The sequence below is a fragment of the Podarcis melisellensis genome, assembly GCF_964234715.1.
Source record: "Podarcis melisellensis genome assembly, chromosome: 7".
NCBI lineage: Eukaryota > Metazoa > Chordata > Lepidosauria > Squamata > Lacertidae > Podarcis > Podarcis melisellensis.
Genome location: NC_138539.1, coordinates 23867647 through 23884402, shown reverse-complemented (window position 1 = coordinate 23884402; position 16756 = coordinate 23867647). Strand labels below are relative to the sequence as shown.

At 42.6% G+C, this 16756-nt stretch overlaps 1 protein-coding gene across 4 annotated transcripts in view; it reads right to left on the bottom strand.

The window, feature by feature from the left end:
* Positions 1-15208, bottom strand: part of NIPAL2 (NIPA like domain containing 2) — a 39254-nt gene extending 24046 nt beyond the window's left edge. The window contains exons 1-4 of one of the 4 annotated variants that reach the window (XM_081919823.1): positions 14817-15208; positions 9758-9826; positions 7002-7173; positions 3724-3783 (exon numbers count right to left, since the gene is read on the bottom strand). In XM_081919823.1, the coding sequence (XP_081775949.1) occupies positions 3724-3783; positions 7002-7173; positions 9758-9826; positions 14817-14909 (394 nt within the window). In that variant the 5' untranslated portion in view covers positions 14910-15208. The remainder of the gene's footprint in view (positions 1-3723; positions 3784-7001; positions 7174-9757; positions 9827-14816) is intronic. The other 3 variants (XM_081919824.1, XM_081919821.1, XM_081919822.1) reach the window with 3 other exon arrangements.
* Positions 15209-16756: the final 1548 nt, after the last annotated feature.

Genomic DNA, 16756 nt, shown 5'->3' with positions numbered 1-16756 from the left:
GTTAAAACATTGTGCAGCGTACAAGACTGAAGGGGAACATGATCAGCTGAGGGATGAATTCTCCATGTATCACTTGGACCAAATAACTAAATATTATAGGGCTATTGGAGCAGCACTGAATTTCTTTCTCCAAACGCCCACAACAGCTGTGCAATTACCGTACAATCATTACACTAACAGCCTGCATCATCTGCCTGCTTATTTGCGCAGGGAGCCCAGTCCTCCTCTTCATTTTGCACGAATGACAGGCACTCCAAACAAGATAGACGTTCCCACACAGATAGCACTTCTGCGTAGGAAAAAAGTATGCAAATCGTCACTAGGGATGGGTGAATTCTGTCAGTTTTGGTTATTCCCTGTTTCCTGTTTTTCTAATCTGAAATTCAGTTCTCCACATACTAGTTCACAATTAAAACAAAAACCAGCCTCATGAAAACCCACCGGCCTTTTAGTGCAAATATCCCCTACTAAACACAATTTTTGTCTAACATACACATGTTTTGGAAACAGTTGTCTGCAATACAGTGCATTTTGTATGTTATTTTCACTAATATATATCATACCTTCCTTCCCTCCCTTCTTCTTCCCCTTTTTATGAAGATTACCCGCTCTGGGATCCCACAGCTAATTTTCCCCTGGTCTCCTCACTGGCCCAAATAGGACTAATTTAGCCAGCTAGCCCTGGTGATCATCTAATGTTTATTGGATGGATTGAATTTATTGTTATGCACGTTTTATACGGTATTTTATGCTGTTTTTTGTTGCATCAATTAAGTGTTTTAAATTTGTTGTTAGCCACCCTGAGCCCGGTTTTCTGAACCGGGAAGGGTGGGGTATAAATAAAAAAATATTTATTTACTTATTTATTTATTTTGAGGTCAAGCTTAGTCGTAAACTGATCTGGCTGCTTTGAGCCCTCCACACCAACAAATTACCTCTGTGGCACTTGTTCACAAGCAGTTGATGGGAAGACCTTGTCTAACAGCAAGTGGACAGGTAACACTGCTAGATGTTGCTACAGAATTGAAATTGATCCTTCACCCACCAAACTCCCAGTTAGAGAGCCTCTTGCTTCACTGAGTGACAATGTCATAAGGGATCTGTCTACTGATCAGGGATATGGGTACTGGATCATACAGGCCATAAGGACAGGGAAACCTTCCCATGGATTTGGCCCTTCTTGAAATTGGTCCAGTGAGCCATTCAAGGTGGTTAACAACAGCAAACAGGTTTTGCTGCGTATGGGTTCCAAAACATGGCTTTAAAGGCAAATCCCGCAACAACTTAAAGGCTGTTAATAGAATACATCATTTGTGTGTATTCAACAGCAAAGTAAAACACTCCTTGAGTAGAAGGCCCACACCACTTCTTGTTTCAGCTGTGGTGAGTTAGGCTGCAAAAGGCAGCTGTGGTAGATGCTGTTTTGACAACTGCCTGGCGTTCAGCATGGTATGCATTCAGCAAAATAATCCATACCTCTCATGCTCCTATGACAATGAGAAGAGGAGAGCTGGTGTCCAGAAGATCATTGACCTGAGGGGCAGAGATGATGAAACACTGGGAGATCTTTCTGTATGTCTAGAAAGACACCTTCTGTCAACACCAGTGCTTTGTCCCTGTTGGAGCTGATAGACTGGTCTAACAGGATATATGAGAAGTTCACTGACGAGCCCATGCAAATTCCACAGTGGCCCTATCATGTTCAGTCTATAGAGAGGTGTGTGAAACAAGTTGCAGAGACAACGGCCAGGGTAAGGTACAGGTAAAGGGATCCCTGACCGTTAGGTCCAGTCCTGGACAACTCTGGGGTTGCGACACTCATCTCGCTTTATTGGCCAAGGGAGCCGGCATACAGCTTCCAGGTCATGTGGTCAGCATGACTAAGCCGCTTCTGGTGAACCAGAGCAGCGCATGGAAACGCCGTTTACCTTCCCACCGGAGTGGTACCTATTTATCTACTTGCACTTTGACGGGCTTTCAAACTGCTAGGTTGGCAGAAACTGGGACCGAGCAACGGGAGCTCACCCCGTCACGGGGATTCGAACTGCCGACCTTCTGATCGGCAAGTCCTAGGCTTTGTGGTTTAACCCACAGCACCACCCACGTCCTGGGTGGCGCTGTGGGTTAAATGGCCAGGGTATATGGACATAAAAAGTGTGAGGGCTAAATCAGGCCAAGAAGCAAGTCGGAGGCTGGTGTCCAAGAGCAAATCAAAGCAAGACTTAATGAAACTTATTTAAATTTCTTATTAGCCGATGTCATTAGTTTCTAATGTTGTTTTATGATTACAGTGTATCCTTAGTAGCATGTGCTTTATGCAGGGAAACTAAAAATTTTACAGCATTACCCAACATTTTCAGAAGGTAAAATTAAAATTATTTGATTTTCCAAGAGTAGTTGATGGCGCTTTTTAATCAAATGAAGATTTGCCATGCTAAATTTTGTCAAGTCACAAAAAAATAGCATATTTGAATTCCTCACGCCCCCAAAACATATTTTTAAGACCCCTCACTGAATAAATTTGCAAAAACCAAGTTTCACCCCTTGAACTGACACATCCCATTGTGGTACACCCATCCATCATCTTAGTGGAGACAAAGACCAGAATGGGCTGACTTGTCTGCCCAGCTGGTTTCCAGAATTTGGTGCCAAAGCTTTTTATTGGGTGAAGGTTAGTGAGGGAAAACAATACTTTCCCCAGGAATACATCCTAGTGTTCTGGTTGAGTTTTAGAGCACACGAGCAGAACTATGACTATGGGCAGCTGCTGTGGGAATAAGCATTGTGACAAAGTTTGAGAATCACAGCCATCTCAAATATGTCAACAACATTTATGCAGCAATTGGCCAGAGTAATCTCAAATGCCAAAAATAGCTATAGACTCATTGTCTTACATAAAGCAACCAAAATATCTGCTGGAACTAGTCACATATCTAATAAACGAACCGTAGAGCAAGGCAGATTTAATTTGCAAAAATGTTTTTGAGGCAGACATAAAGTCCAATGTTTTGTGCAACTGAGATCATGTGTGCCAGCAAAACATTGCTGAAATGCTCTTGGAAATAACCAAATTAGTATAAAAGGAACAAACAGTTACTATTTTTTAATGTTATAAAAAAGAGCTTGTGTGCAAATATCAACATTAAAAGAGCTGTGAGCAGAATGATCAAGCAATTAGATCATGTCTTGTTTTTGATAGGACTCCTACTGTTGTCAAACATATCAAAATATGTAAAATATTGAAGTATTATCTCTCGATTTAAAAACTGGAAGCAAAAACATGAGCATAAACAGAAAATGCCCATTTAATTGATACAGACAAAAGTCTACCTAGGACAGCCCAGCCAAGAATGAGACTCTTAATCTCATGGTCGTGGGTTTGAGCCCCACATTGGGTAAAAGTTTCCTCCATTGCAGGGGGTTGGACTAGATGACCCTTGTGGTCCCTTCCAATTCTACAATTCTATGAGTCTATGATTGGAACAGGAAGAAAACTTACCAGAAAAAATAGATTCAATGGACTGTGGGGTTTAAAATCCAGGCTTGCATAACATTTTTTGGAGCAAAACCCGACCCTGCCTATTATTAAAACTATGTTCCAACCTATTTTAAAATAAGCTGACAAATGTTGGGGGCATAAATATATCTTGCTATTAATGCAGCATTATTTCCCTTATCAAAACAGCACTCCAAGAATTAGACTGGCAGGAATCATTTACTTACCTAATATACCTTCGGATCTTATGTACTCTTTTAGGAATAAGACAGAAATAACTGCACTACCTGGGGAACAAACAGTCATTGTTAAATGTTACATAATAAGAGAATATATTAAAGATGATGAAGTCGCCTGTGATAACATTGCTTAACAATAATAACAAGAAAAGAACCCATTTGCCTCCACATCAGCAATATAATCCTGGCAAATCCTGGTGCTGGAACTAGACTCCTAGTTTACTTCCACACACTTAAAAATAATAATCCCATGGTAAACTGGCTACAACCCAAGAGACAGGGCTTGTGAAAGGAGTGCTCTCCACAGCACATCCCTCAAACACTCTTATTTGGGGGCTTTTAAACTGCCACCAATACTACCCACTTCTCCTTGTGTATATATAACTTGGGCACTCTCCTGGCAACAAATGGTTGTGGACTTTCAACAGTGCCTTCCACATGACTTTACAGGCTTTGATATGTGCCATTTCCGCCATGATTTCTGCTTCTTTCCAACTCTAATCCCTGCCATACATGGACAGGGGCATTGTGGTTCCCATTGCTCAATAGAATTTGATGCCCTTTTATTGTGGTCACACCACAAGAACATTCTTACGAGACCTTGTTAGGTGGTACACATAGGTGATACGTATATGCGTCACAACAGGGATGTGAATTATGCACCATGGGAAATTCCTTTCAGGCAGTATCTCAGCCCCACAGAGACTTGCTTAATTTACAAATGAAGTGGTTAAAATCCTGAAGTAGTACATATAAACAGCACAGAGAAATATCCTGGTGCAACCCACTACCCGATGGGCTTGTGTTGCATTTGTAGCGAGTTTTTTCTCCGATGGAACATTTAAAAAAGTTTCTGCTGTTCTCAAAAAAATAAAAGTAAATCTAGCATATTTCCATTTTGTCAATGACCCATAGAAACAGCCAATGAAGAAAATGGCATTTGCAGCAGAAAACTCACATATGGTTCTTCCAAGCATTGCAAAACATTTGTTAAAATCAGTGTCCTGTTTCAAATGCTGTCAAGGGATTAAAAAGAGATAAACAGCAGTGTGTACACTTGCTTCATCAGCAGGAAACCTCCCCCTGAGGACACATAACTTTCTTCTCCCTAGAAATAATTTAAGTATAATTGCTATAACGAGCTACTGGGGGCTGTATAAATTATGACGAGAGGATAATAATAGCAAAGGTCTTTTTAAAAAGGAGTTACTTGAAATGCACTTAAGAAACCTATCAACTTAAGATTCCCATTTCATGTGAAATATTAGGGTGACAGCTTTCGTGAGCAGAAAGTGCTAGTATCCAAGCAACATCTTGTAAAACTGCAGCTCTCTGACTGAAAAATTGTGTGTGTGTTGAGGCAGGGGAAAAAGAACCAACCTAGAATATAAATTATTTCTCTCAATGATGCCTCATGGTGGTAGACTTCTGTCTCACTGGTACCACTTCAGACTGTGGTTGGGGAGGGATGGGGATCACATGACTAAAAGCTCTGGTATGAAAAACAGCCCCCACACTGGGAGAAAGGGACAAACTTCCCCCCTGAAATTCTTATACTCTGTGTGGAAAAACTAGGCCTGAAACTGACACTGGGCTTTCAAATATCACCAAGGTACCGAGACAGTTGCTATAACGATTATCTAACTGACACAGGGTTTATTTGCTCAAGCATTTCTGTCCCCCGACACAAAAAAGTACCCTGTGCTGAATTGCAGCTACTTCAGTCTATATGGAGCCAGTCATTTGCACCCGGTTGCCATGCAGTGCTTTGACTTAACTGTGACATAGCAAAAAGCAGAATTTGGCTTGGTACAGGCTAAAGCAGTCAGATATCATCCCAGAATTGTTTTTTTCCACAGCTATCACAGCTGGAATTAGTCATGAGAACTCATCCTCATCATAGACACTAATGATGTCTGAAAAGGTGCTATTCAGACACAAGAGGAAGCTATCAGCAGACTTTGGGAAATCTTAATGTATGTAAGTATGCAACATATATTTAAGGGGGGCAACCCTTAAGGTACTGGTGAACTCAAAACAGCCCCATGAGGATGACGCATGCTCAGTAGAAATGCTGTTCAACTTGGGGAGGCAGGGAGTCAGAAAGCTGAGGGTTAAAGGAAAGGGAATATCCTGGCAAAGGGTGTGACTGGACAGAACAGGCAAATTACACTTTTTTGTTGTGGGTGCCACTCATTTTTCTCTAACGGCCTATCAATATTTTTATGCCATATATGCAGTTATCATAGAATGAAAATCCATGCAATTGAATCCTATAATACCACCCAACATAATGTTGGGACAAAGCTATACAAACAGAGCAGGTATGACCCTCCAAATCACCTCTGACCATTGGCCATGTTGGCTGGGGATGGTGGGAGTTGTAGCGCAAGACATCTGGAAAGCACTATATTGGGGAAAGCTGTTCTGTCCCATGATCCAGTATGCTCATGCAACAGCATCTTGGAATCCAAGACAATGTTACAATATAGAAAAGCGCAGGGATTTTATAGCACATCCCTTCCACTGGAATACTTCCAGTTTTAGCAAATATCTCTCTCCAGGGATCTCCCTTATATGTCTCTTAACTTTCCTTAACCATTTCTGCAATTATCTTAAATAATTTAAAGAAAAATCTCCATGGATGTCACAGAGGAAAGGTGGGAGGAACCAGCTGGGGAACCACTAAGGGACGAAGGCTCAAATCCCAGGGAGTGGTGGCAGGACAATGAGTGCTCAGAGGGAGAAGACTGGGAAGAGGAGGTGTTCGAGGATGAAGACGTAACAGGCCTTAGTGAGCTGAGAGAATCTGTGGCAGAGAGGCTCAGAAGCAGAAGCTGAAGCAAGAGAGTTGGAGGGAGGCAGCCAAGAGGTAGGAATGTGTCGGACTGGTGAAAAGTCACAAGGGTCTCCCCCTCCTGCCCTCTTCCCTTGACTCCCAGAACCAGAAGAGGCATGAAAAAGGCAGAGGAGAGCTTGGCTGCACACAGGCATAGTCTCTGATTGCTTGGGGGGGAAAACTCTGGAGAAGAGGAGACTTAAGGCAGCTGTGGGGAGGTGGAGATTGTCAGTCTCGACAACTGATTCATGAGGTAAGAACTACCATGGATGAGCTGCTTTGCTCATTAGACCTGACACTTAGCTGAGTCTGTGAAGTCGTGTTTTTGGTAATAAAGAGTTAACCCCAACTTTGAACTGTGTGAGTGATTTCTGGCTCGTTCTTTGACAATGAATACAGGATGGGGTCAGGGGTCGGGTCATCTTACCTATGACAGCCACATTTCCTAATGGAGCAACGAGCATGACTGAAGCAAATCCGTAGGCGGCGAAATTCCCAATTTCTCCAGTCCCCATGAGTATAATGCCGAACCACCAAAGCTTGCTTCTGTAAAAGGGCTTCTGACTGCCTTGACGCATGAGTCGAAGATGACAGTATTTCTAAAAGTTAGATGTGATGGAGAACATGTGAACGAAAGACATGGCTTTGCATGCATGTAACAGATATTGTACTTGACATCAATATGGCATTGCAGAAGCTTTGTGCATCCTGCTATCAGTGCTGAAGGAATTATATAAATCTCCAGTCCCTAAATAAACACTCCTGGAATAAAAATGACAGCGTGAGCTGACGTTAGCATTCTGTGTAGGTGGTTTGCAATGCATGACTTTGGAGCTACTTTCAAAATAATGAATTTTTCAGAAAACTCTTCGAATTCTTAGGGACATCCAGGTGTCAATGCCAAGAAACCAAAAAGAATGAAAGATCCAGCCAGGTGCCAGTCTGAATAAGACTGATAAGACATTAGATTCACTTAAGTGGGGAAGGTGGGAAACTGCATGTAACCAGGAATACAAAGAGACCACCAAATGACCAAAATTAATATTTGATTTCTTTGGCAGAAAGCTCTAAATGGAATTATTTAGATCTGGACAGAGGAAACTCGGTTCACACAATCAGTAATTAGGATTGTCTGCGATTCGTTGAGGGTTTCTCCAGACTTACCACTCTCTCCAAGCACAGTCCACAATTAAAAGCTCCATATCGAAGCAATCTTTTCTTTTGCCCTGGTGCTTTCCCTGGGAAAATCTACTCTTTAAAGCTCAATTGGAGGAAACCCCCATTTGCAGATAACCTGAATTGGCATTTGCTCCAATTCAGACTTAAAGAGTAGGTTTTCACAGGGAAAACTTGGGGCAAAAAAACCACACCCCAAATCGCTCAGACACGAAGCTTTTAAGTGTGGACCGGGGCCTGCAAAGAGTGGGACAAAAGGTAAGTCTGGATAAGCTCTGAGATAGTGCTTTCAAAAATAGTATTACTAATGAAAAGCAATAATCAGCTACTATACGAAACTGCAAGGGACGCGAGTGGCACTGTGGGTTAAACCACAGAGCCTAGGACTTGCCAATAAGAAGGTCGGCGGTTCGAATCCCCGGAATGGGGTGAGCTCCCATTGCTCGGTCCCTGCTCCTGCCAACCTAGCAGTTTGAAAGCACGTCAAAGTGCAAGTTGATAAATAGGTACAGCTCCGGCGGGAAGGTAAACGGCGTTTCTGTGCGCTGCTCTGGTTCACCAGAAGCAGCTTAGTCATGCTGGCCACATGACCCAGAAGCTGTACACCGGCTCCCTCGGCCAGTAAAGTGAGATGAGCGCCGCAACCCCAGAGTCAGCCACAACTGGACCTAATGGTCAGGGGTCCCTTTACCTTTACCTTTTTATACTAAACTGCTACAGAAGGGGCACAGCTTCTTGACAGACACAGTGGACCCCATGCAGTTCTCTGTTTTGCCCTCTATGTCATACACATACCTGGCCCTAAATGAGCAGAATGATGGCAACATGAGAACACACCTTGTCAGTTCCCCACTCTCCACAAGGAGACATGTCCTGAGACATTTTTTGTTTTTAGCTGCCAGGCAAAACACTTCCTTTTTACCCAGGATTTTGGTCCTTAATTTGAATGGCTTCAGATATTTGAACCTGGAATAGCTCAGTCGGTACAGCATGAGACTCTGAATCTCGGGGTTGTGGGTTCTAGCCCCATGTTGGGCAAAAGATTTCTGCATTGCAAGGACTTGAAATGGCCCTTGTGGTCCCTTCCAACCCTACAATTCTATGTTTTGTGGTTTCTTTTAGCGGTGCAGGATCTGTAAGACCTGACCTATATTTGCATACATGTGTTTTTTTGGGCTTTTATTGGTTGTGTTTTGTTATAATTGGTTATAGTATTTATCCTATTTTGGTAAGTTGTTTTGGGTCACCTTGATGAGGAACGCATCATCATCATCATCATCATCATCATAACAACAACAACAACAACAATCTGAACACTGGAAAGAGAGGGGAAGGTGGCAATATGAAAAGCTGCTTTCAAATGGTAGAGCGATTAAGCCAAGCGCTCGCATACAGAATCAATTTCCATTGGCTTCCACATGGGAGCTGTAACATTCAAATTGGTAGTCAAAAGATCTTTACTGCGGGACAAGGATTACTGAGTGCGTGGTGAGCATTGATTTCATGGAAGGGTGGTAATCCGATCACTGCTCTGCGCTGCAAGCCAATGCTTAGCTCACTTTCAGACGTTTTGCCTTAATATGGGCAAAGTATAGGGACCGAAGAGAAGGAAATGTGGCAACTGTTAAGGAGGCACAGGGATGTGGCTCTTGTTTATATGGAAATTTGATATGGTGGCTCCTATGCTTAGGAACTTTTGTCTAGCATACAAAAAAATACCCCAAATGAATCACAATACTAAATACGATTCACAGGAAGAAGGTTGAAAATAAGTTGTGTAGTCAAATATCAACGAATTAAATATAAAAGTCACAGAACTTTGAGTGTGCTTTTATGCCTGAACAGAGGAATAAAACTCAAAGCATATTGTAAGGTAATCAGTAGCTCAGTGCTGTGTTATGTAAGTGCGCTATTAACCAACATTAAATATTATGGCTGGAAGCCTGTGCACACAGTTTGCTGCTTAGATCTCATTACCAATCACCATACAAAGGAGATTTTTCTTACCTGCAGATTCAAAGAGATGCTAATGAGAATGTTTCCTGCGATTGCCAACAAGACGCCTAAGAGCAAAGTCTGCAGAAACAAAACATTTGTGTACAGTAATACAGATAATTAGTGGAACAGCAGGCAAATATGCACACAGTTTCATTCATTTATAGAATAACTTGCTGGGGATTGGGGCGGCAATACTTCCTGCTCTTTCAAGGGTAGGGCTGAGCTATGTTGCCTGCTATTTACAAACACTCTTCCGTATCCTAACAGCAGAGCCTAAACGGTAAAAGTACCCGAGACATGCTGAATATTCATCTACGGTACGCATCTTGCATACCAGCTCCCCAATTTCCCCATCTTGCCCACAAAGAAAATTATTGAAAAAGAAGAAAAAAGACCGAGAATCCTAAGGAGCTGCCAACATTGATTCCCACCCCACGCCCGAATCATACAGAAAGTAGAATTGGTTGTTCATGTGAGACAATGCCAACATACTGGACTAGTTCAGCAATGGAACCAATTGGGGTGCGGTCGTCTCTCATTGGAAGCTCCCCATTGGCTAGGTCTTCTCAGAGGTGCTTCCCTATTTGTAGAATTCCATCCCTGGTGAGATGTGTCTCCCTCCCTCATTACTAACTTTCAGGAGGAATTTTAAAACATCCTTGTTAACCCCCAGGTATTCAGTGGCTGAAAGAGACAGCTCCTAGCAACTTGAAATTATTGGGTGTGAAAATCTGTGACTGTTTCACATATTTTTATTTGCTTTAAGTATTTTATTTTTAAAAAATGATTTTTAATTGTATTATTTTATCTGTGGTTTGCCACCCTGGACTCCTTTGGGAGAAAGTGCAGGATGTGAATTCAACAAGTAAATAAAAGAGTTCTGGATTTCTAGCAAATACTAAAACGGAAAAAATATATATAAATTATGCAAATCTGATTAAAAGTATGCAAAACCAACGTAAGCTTAAGATTCTGAATCAACTTGGCAAAACACAGTGTTCTCCCTATAGAATTTTATTATCTCATCAATTACTTTATTGCCAAAGGAAAATGTGCAGTTTTCGTAACTGTATACAAATCTGTTCCAGGTATTGCTTTCTCAAAGAAATATATAAAGGACAGTATATAACAACATGTAGAAAGTTTACAATTTGGTTTAAGCTACAAGGAGAGATACTTTCAAAGTACAGCCGTACCTTGGTTGCTGAACGCCTTGGAACTCGTATGTTTCGGCTCCCAAATGATCAAAAACCGGAAGTGAGTGTTTTGGTTTTCGAACAATTTTTGGAAGCCGAACGTCTGTCACAGCTTCCAATTGGCTGCAGGACGCTCCTGCAACTGTACGACACATTTCTATACCTTCCTTCTAATGCAGCTTAAGGCAACAGATCTAACCAGGCTGTTTTGTAACAGCCATCCTCTCGCTCTCTTTCTCTAAGTCCTTAAAATCACAAGGCAGCAGAGTAGAAATATTTATACAATGGTGCTACTTTAGATGCTGATACACTATAGTTACTCTGTCCATCTAAAGAGATGCATTAGACAACCTCTGCTTCAAGAGGGTGGATTTTTTTCTAGCATGCTCCATTCCTAAACTTCTAACATACTGTTCAGATAAACTTAGCTTCACTGCTTAAGCTTGAAACAAAACCTTTCCAAGATTGACTGCTCATTTCCTCTAAGGCTACTCAAACAGCTCCCTAAAGATAGTTTTATAGCCAAAGGTTCTATAGCAATAGGGATGAAGAACCAGAGAAAGGGCATGACTCAATGAAATCACTTACAGCATTTTGTTTCAGATCCCACTTGTTTCTCACCAACAGCACACTCAATATTTTTATGCTATATGCGACCATCAAAAAACTAAAAGAACATGCCGTTGACTCTCACAATGTTACCCAAATAGCCACATTTCCGCAATGTCAATACAAAGTGATATAGATAGCGCAGGCATGGGAAACCTGCAGCCTTCCAAATGTTGTTGAACTACAGTTCCCATCATCCTGAGCGATGGGCCATGAGGCTGTGGCTATTGAAAGTTGGAGGCCAACATCTAGAGAGCCGCAGGTTTCCCACTCCTGGCATGGCAGCATAACAGGCCTTTCTCATCGCACCAACATTATACATATACAATGGTACCTCAGGTTAAGAACTTAATTCATTCTGGAGGTCTGTTCCTAACCTGAAACTGTTCTTAACCTGAGGTACCACTTTAGCTAATGGGGCCTCCTGCTGCTGCCGCCACGCCGCCGCCACACAATTTCTGTTCTCATCCTGAAGCAAAGTTCTTAACCCGAGGTACTATTTCTGGGTTAGCGGAGTCTGTAACCTGAAGCGTCTGTAACCTGAAGCGTCTTTAACCCGAGGTACCACTGTACACAAGAGATGATTTAGGCAGTATATATCCTACTGCTCAGATATGCTTCCAGCCTGATGGAAGAGACACTGCCACAGGATAAACCCAGTAGGCTCTGATGTAATGGATAGGGTCCACCAGTTCAGTGCAGCTGAGCCTACACTCCAGGTGAACGTCAGTCCACAATGGTGTGCCACTGGACACTACTGAATCAGAATTGGCTGTACAATCCAAGAATGGTTCACTTGTCATGGAAGTGACCCCCGAGAAAAGGTAAATTCTCCTTTGACACCACATCACACCAGTGACACAGGAAACTTGATACTTTGGGGTTTTAATCCTGTTACAGATATTTCTGCTGGTGGAATTGGGCTTAAGCATGACTGAAATATGAAGGCACTTCTAGAGAGAACATCAAGGTTCCGTGCCAAATATCTGTGTTCTGTCACACTTCTGAGACTCCTAACTATATTTCAAAAGCAACAGATCGGTTTAAATCCAAGCACCACCTAAAAGGAAAAACAACAACAACCCTGGATTAATTCCAGCTTTAGTTTTGCATTGCTTAAGTCCTCCAGCTTTTGCTGAATATAAGGTGCCTTACTAGATTTGACATGTAAAAATATCAAGGCTGAAACCTTTCTGAAAGAACCATTCAGAATTTTTATAGAAGTTTGGAGGAAAAAAAATAGCTGGCTTGAACTAAACCAAGGTTAGAATATTTGAAATGCCCAGAGTGAAAGTTTTATATAACTGTGTTAACTGCTGGATTTGTATATTTATTTACCAATCCACAAGATCTACTTATATCCAGCGATACTTGGAACACAGCTGCTGAAATCAATCAACTGGAGTGATTTCAGTTTCAGTGGGTCTACTCTGAGTATTACTAATGTTGAGGATCAACTATAGCTAACAAAGCGACAGCAAACAAGAAAAATTTAGGGCAGTACCATGCTGTGTTATCATAAAAAGAGAAACACCTCATCAGGTGTGGTTTGGTTAAGACCACAACATCATTTTCAACAATAAAAAGGGCAAGGCACCTAAAAAAGCTTATGTAACTAATAGCGGCACCTTTGAGGATCATGGAAGATAAATAATAAATACACACATAATAAGATCTGGTGTAATAAATATTGCAATTAAGCTTTCGCACGAATTCTTTACAAATAATCTGAGATCTAAAGGGAGGTTGTTTCTTGTTTCTGCTTTGCATTAACAGAAATACCAACGGGATAATGTATGTATACTAAATGCAAGCGTTTCCTAGCTCCTCTGGCAACACAATAGTCACCAAATGTGCATTTAAACAACCTCTCTAGACCATCACAAAAAAATTATTTCATGTATATTACACCCCATCCCAATGGACTGAAGTTCAGAATAATAACATATGTCACAATAATTACAAAGGAACAATAAAAACAAGATAAAGCCAAGAAGATAAAATGCCAATTTTGATTTAAAAAATAATACTGTGGGCATAATCCAGCCAAATTTAAGTACATTTACATCCTGCTGATTTTAATGAGCAAGGGTTAAGCATGTGCTGAACTCCCACGCAAAGCAATGTGACCTCAGTCTGGGTGGAACTAAATCTCAGACTTCTGATAAGTCCCCAAGATGGAGGGGTTAGCCATCAAAAAACTTCTCTCTTGGAGCCATTGTTCACATTTTGGGTCCAGAGAAAGTTGATCTCAAAATGCTAATGCTGTTTACTCACATTCTACAGTTTGATTAGCATTTGGTAATAATCCAAGGTTCTACTGTCCTAAAAAAGGCTTAACTAGACATTACTGAGTAGACGTAGCTATGGCCAACCGCATCGTTCCCGTGCATTGCCATGGTAACATCCAGTAAAACAAAAGTGGTGTGACCTGACATCATAACACTCCACATTTCCCCCACCTCAGCTCACTGTCTGCCCCTTGCAAGAGAATGAGGAACACTGGTTGCAATGAGGCCACATCATGTGTTTCATTTCTGAAGGATACAGCTGCCACCGTCACCTCCTCGTATCTACTTTATGCTGTTAGGGTGGCAAAACCACTTTTGCCTGGGGAACGAAGAGGAGAAATGTTTTGCTCATTGGCTAAGTCATTTTGAACTAGTCACTGCCTCAGGGAAGGGCTGTAGCTCAGTGGTAGGCTGCCTCGCAAGCAGAAGGTTACCACCCGTAGAAAGGGAAGGTGAGGAGAAGTTATTTGCCTTCCTGCACTCTTTCCCACAATTTCACAGGGCGCAGCATCTGACACCAGTGGTTCCACATTTCGGGCATCCCTATCACCCCACAGAAGAGCTACCACAGGCCACCCAGATTTTGAAACATTTCCACCAGCCAAATCGCTCTCTGAAAACAGCCTCTGGTTGTTTCTGGTGTCCCAGTGGTTGGTTGGTTTTTGCACACTGCCCACGAGGTTGGCACACTTAGTGCACCCCTCCTCCAAAGAATTAATGGTTCTCCTTTGCCCTATAGCATCGTCACAACCACCTCTCTGGTCCTGTATGTAACGTCGACAATACATTTATGGTGCTGGGTGCAAAGAGAGGGACAAAACGAGGCTATCTTGCAGTAGGGAATTGCGGAGGTCTTGTTGTTGCTTTACTGGCCAACATTAAACATTATCGGTGTGCCAGATGCACACTTCTGACCCTAAAAGTCCCTTATTCAGGGCAGAGGTGAAGACTTCTGTGTAACATTTTGCTTACCTGGTTTGAGTAGTACCACCCGCTGGAAAGAAACCCGCTGCTGCTCTCTTTACGCGCGAGGGTGGCGTTTTGCGCCAAGCGCGCCTTCGCCATTGTCAAGGCGACCTTTTGGAAGCGCTCTCCGGGGTCTTCAGCTGCGCGCCTCGGACAACCGGGTCGCCCCAAGCAACGCCATCAGCGATCGCAGCAAAGGAAACCGGATTTCAGACTTTTCTCCCACTTCCTGGTCTAGGATTGTTTGGGGAGGAGGAGGAGGAGGAAGAAGAAAGGACTGTTTGTTTTTTGAGAGAAGTGGTTACTGTTTTCTTTTGCCCGGAAGTTCACAGGTGCTTTAAAGAGCTCTTGGCAAAAGAGAGAACCTTTGCTGAGATTTGGGGGGGCGCGGTATTTATTTATTTATTTATTTATTTATTTATTTAGGTGTTTTCCTTTTATTGTTTTTGCGCGAGGGAGGAAAATATTGCAAGTAGCTGTGGACAGTTCTGCAGCAGCGCAAGGGTAGATTTGAAGGCTGCTTGTGTGCTTCGTATATTCCAGCCCCACCTACCTCCTGTTTGAGCTGCAGCAGCCTGCCATTTAACTCTTTCAATACCAACGGAGGAGACAATAGAAAAGAATCACACCGAAAGGCCGTTGGATCAGAGGGAAGGGGGCATGTTCAAATGAACGCCCAATGAAATGCATCGATTCCTTGCGAACGGCCATAGGGTTGCAATGGATTTCCCAATGGCCGTGGGAATGCAAGCGCCCAAGACGTTCCTTCTGAATGGGGACATATTGGACTGCATTAAGGCTAAGCCAAGGGACAGTGCAGTGTTTGTAAATCCTCAGTAAAAAAAAAAAAAGGAGAGATCCTGCAAGACTGGGAGCAGAAAAGCCGCGATATGTAGATTAAATCCAGAAAGTATTATCAAAGTCTTGCGTTTTGGCAATGGGTGAGTTTAAGTTACTGTGCTGAATCCTATTTCTTGTTACTTCATAGTGCCTTGGGCAAAAATATTTTCCCCTGGATAGTGTTGGATAATAATAATAATAATAATAATAATAATAATAATAATTTATTTATACCCCGCCCATTTGGCTGGGTTTCCCAAACCACTCTGGGCAGCTCCCAGCAGAATTAAAAGCACAATCAAACATCAAACATTAAAAACTTCCCTAAACAGGGCTGCCTTCAGATGTCTTCTAAAAGTCAGACAGTTGTTTTATTTCCTTGACATCTGAAGGGAGGGCGTTCCACAGGGTGGCTGCCACTACCAAGAAGGCCCTCTGCCTGTAACCTCACTTCTCACATGGAGGGAACCACCAGAAGGCCCTCGGCGCTGGACCTCAGTGTCTGGGCTGAATGATGGGGGTGGAGACGCTTCTTCAGGTACACTGGGCCAAGGCCGTTTAGGGCTTTAAAATTCAGTACCAACACTTTGACACTCGTTTGAGCATGAAGACCCCATGTTCATCATCATATGTAAAAATCCAATTGGATCTGGCACATGGGGCAATCTTAGGTATGCTGGCCAGCACCACTGAGTTGTTTCACATGAAATTCCTTCGGTTTCACTCATTGTGCCTCTTGCCTGGTTATTGCAAAAGATCATGCTGCAACACCAGCATGACGTTGTGCGAATCCCACCAATGGGCCAGTCCAATGGGACTCTTTTCAGCTGAAAAGCAGGTAAGAAAGTCCTAAATAAGTAAGAAGTGGCTGTATGTGCACTCACATGTGCACACAAGTGCCAAACAGCAAGCTGGTTGATCATGTGAACTGGACACACTGGTATCCAATCAGTATAGGCCCAATGTCATTGACCGGTTGGGTGCAGAGGAATGGTGGGAGGAACCAGCTGGGGAGTCCCTCTCCTGCTGCACAAATCTCCCCAGGGTTGGATTTCCAAATTATCTCTAAGAACTTAAACCCGTGGAAGGGCCATGGCTCAGTAGCT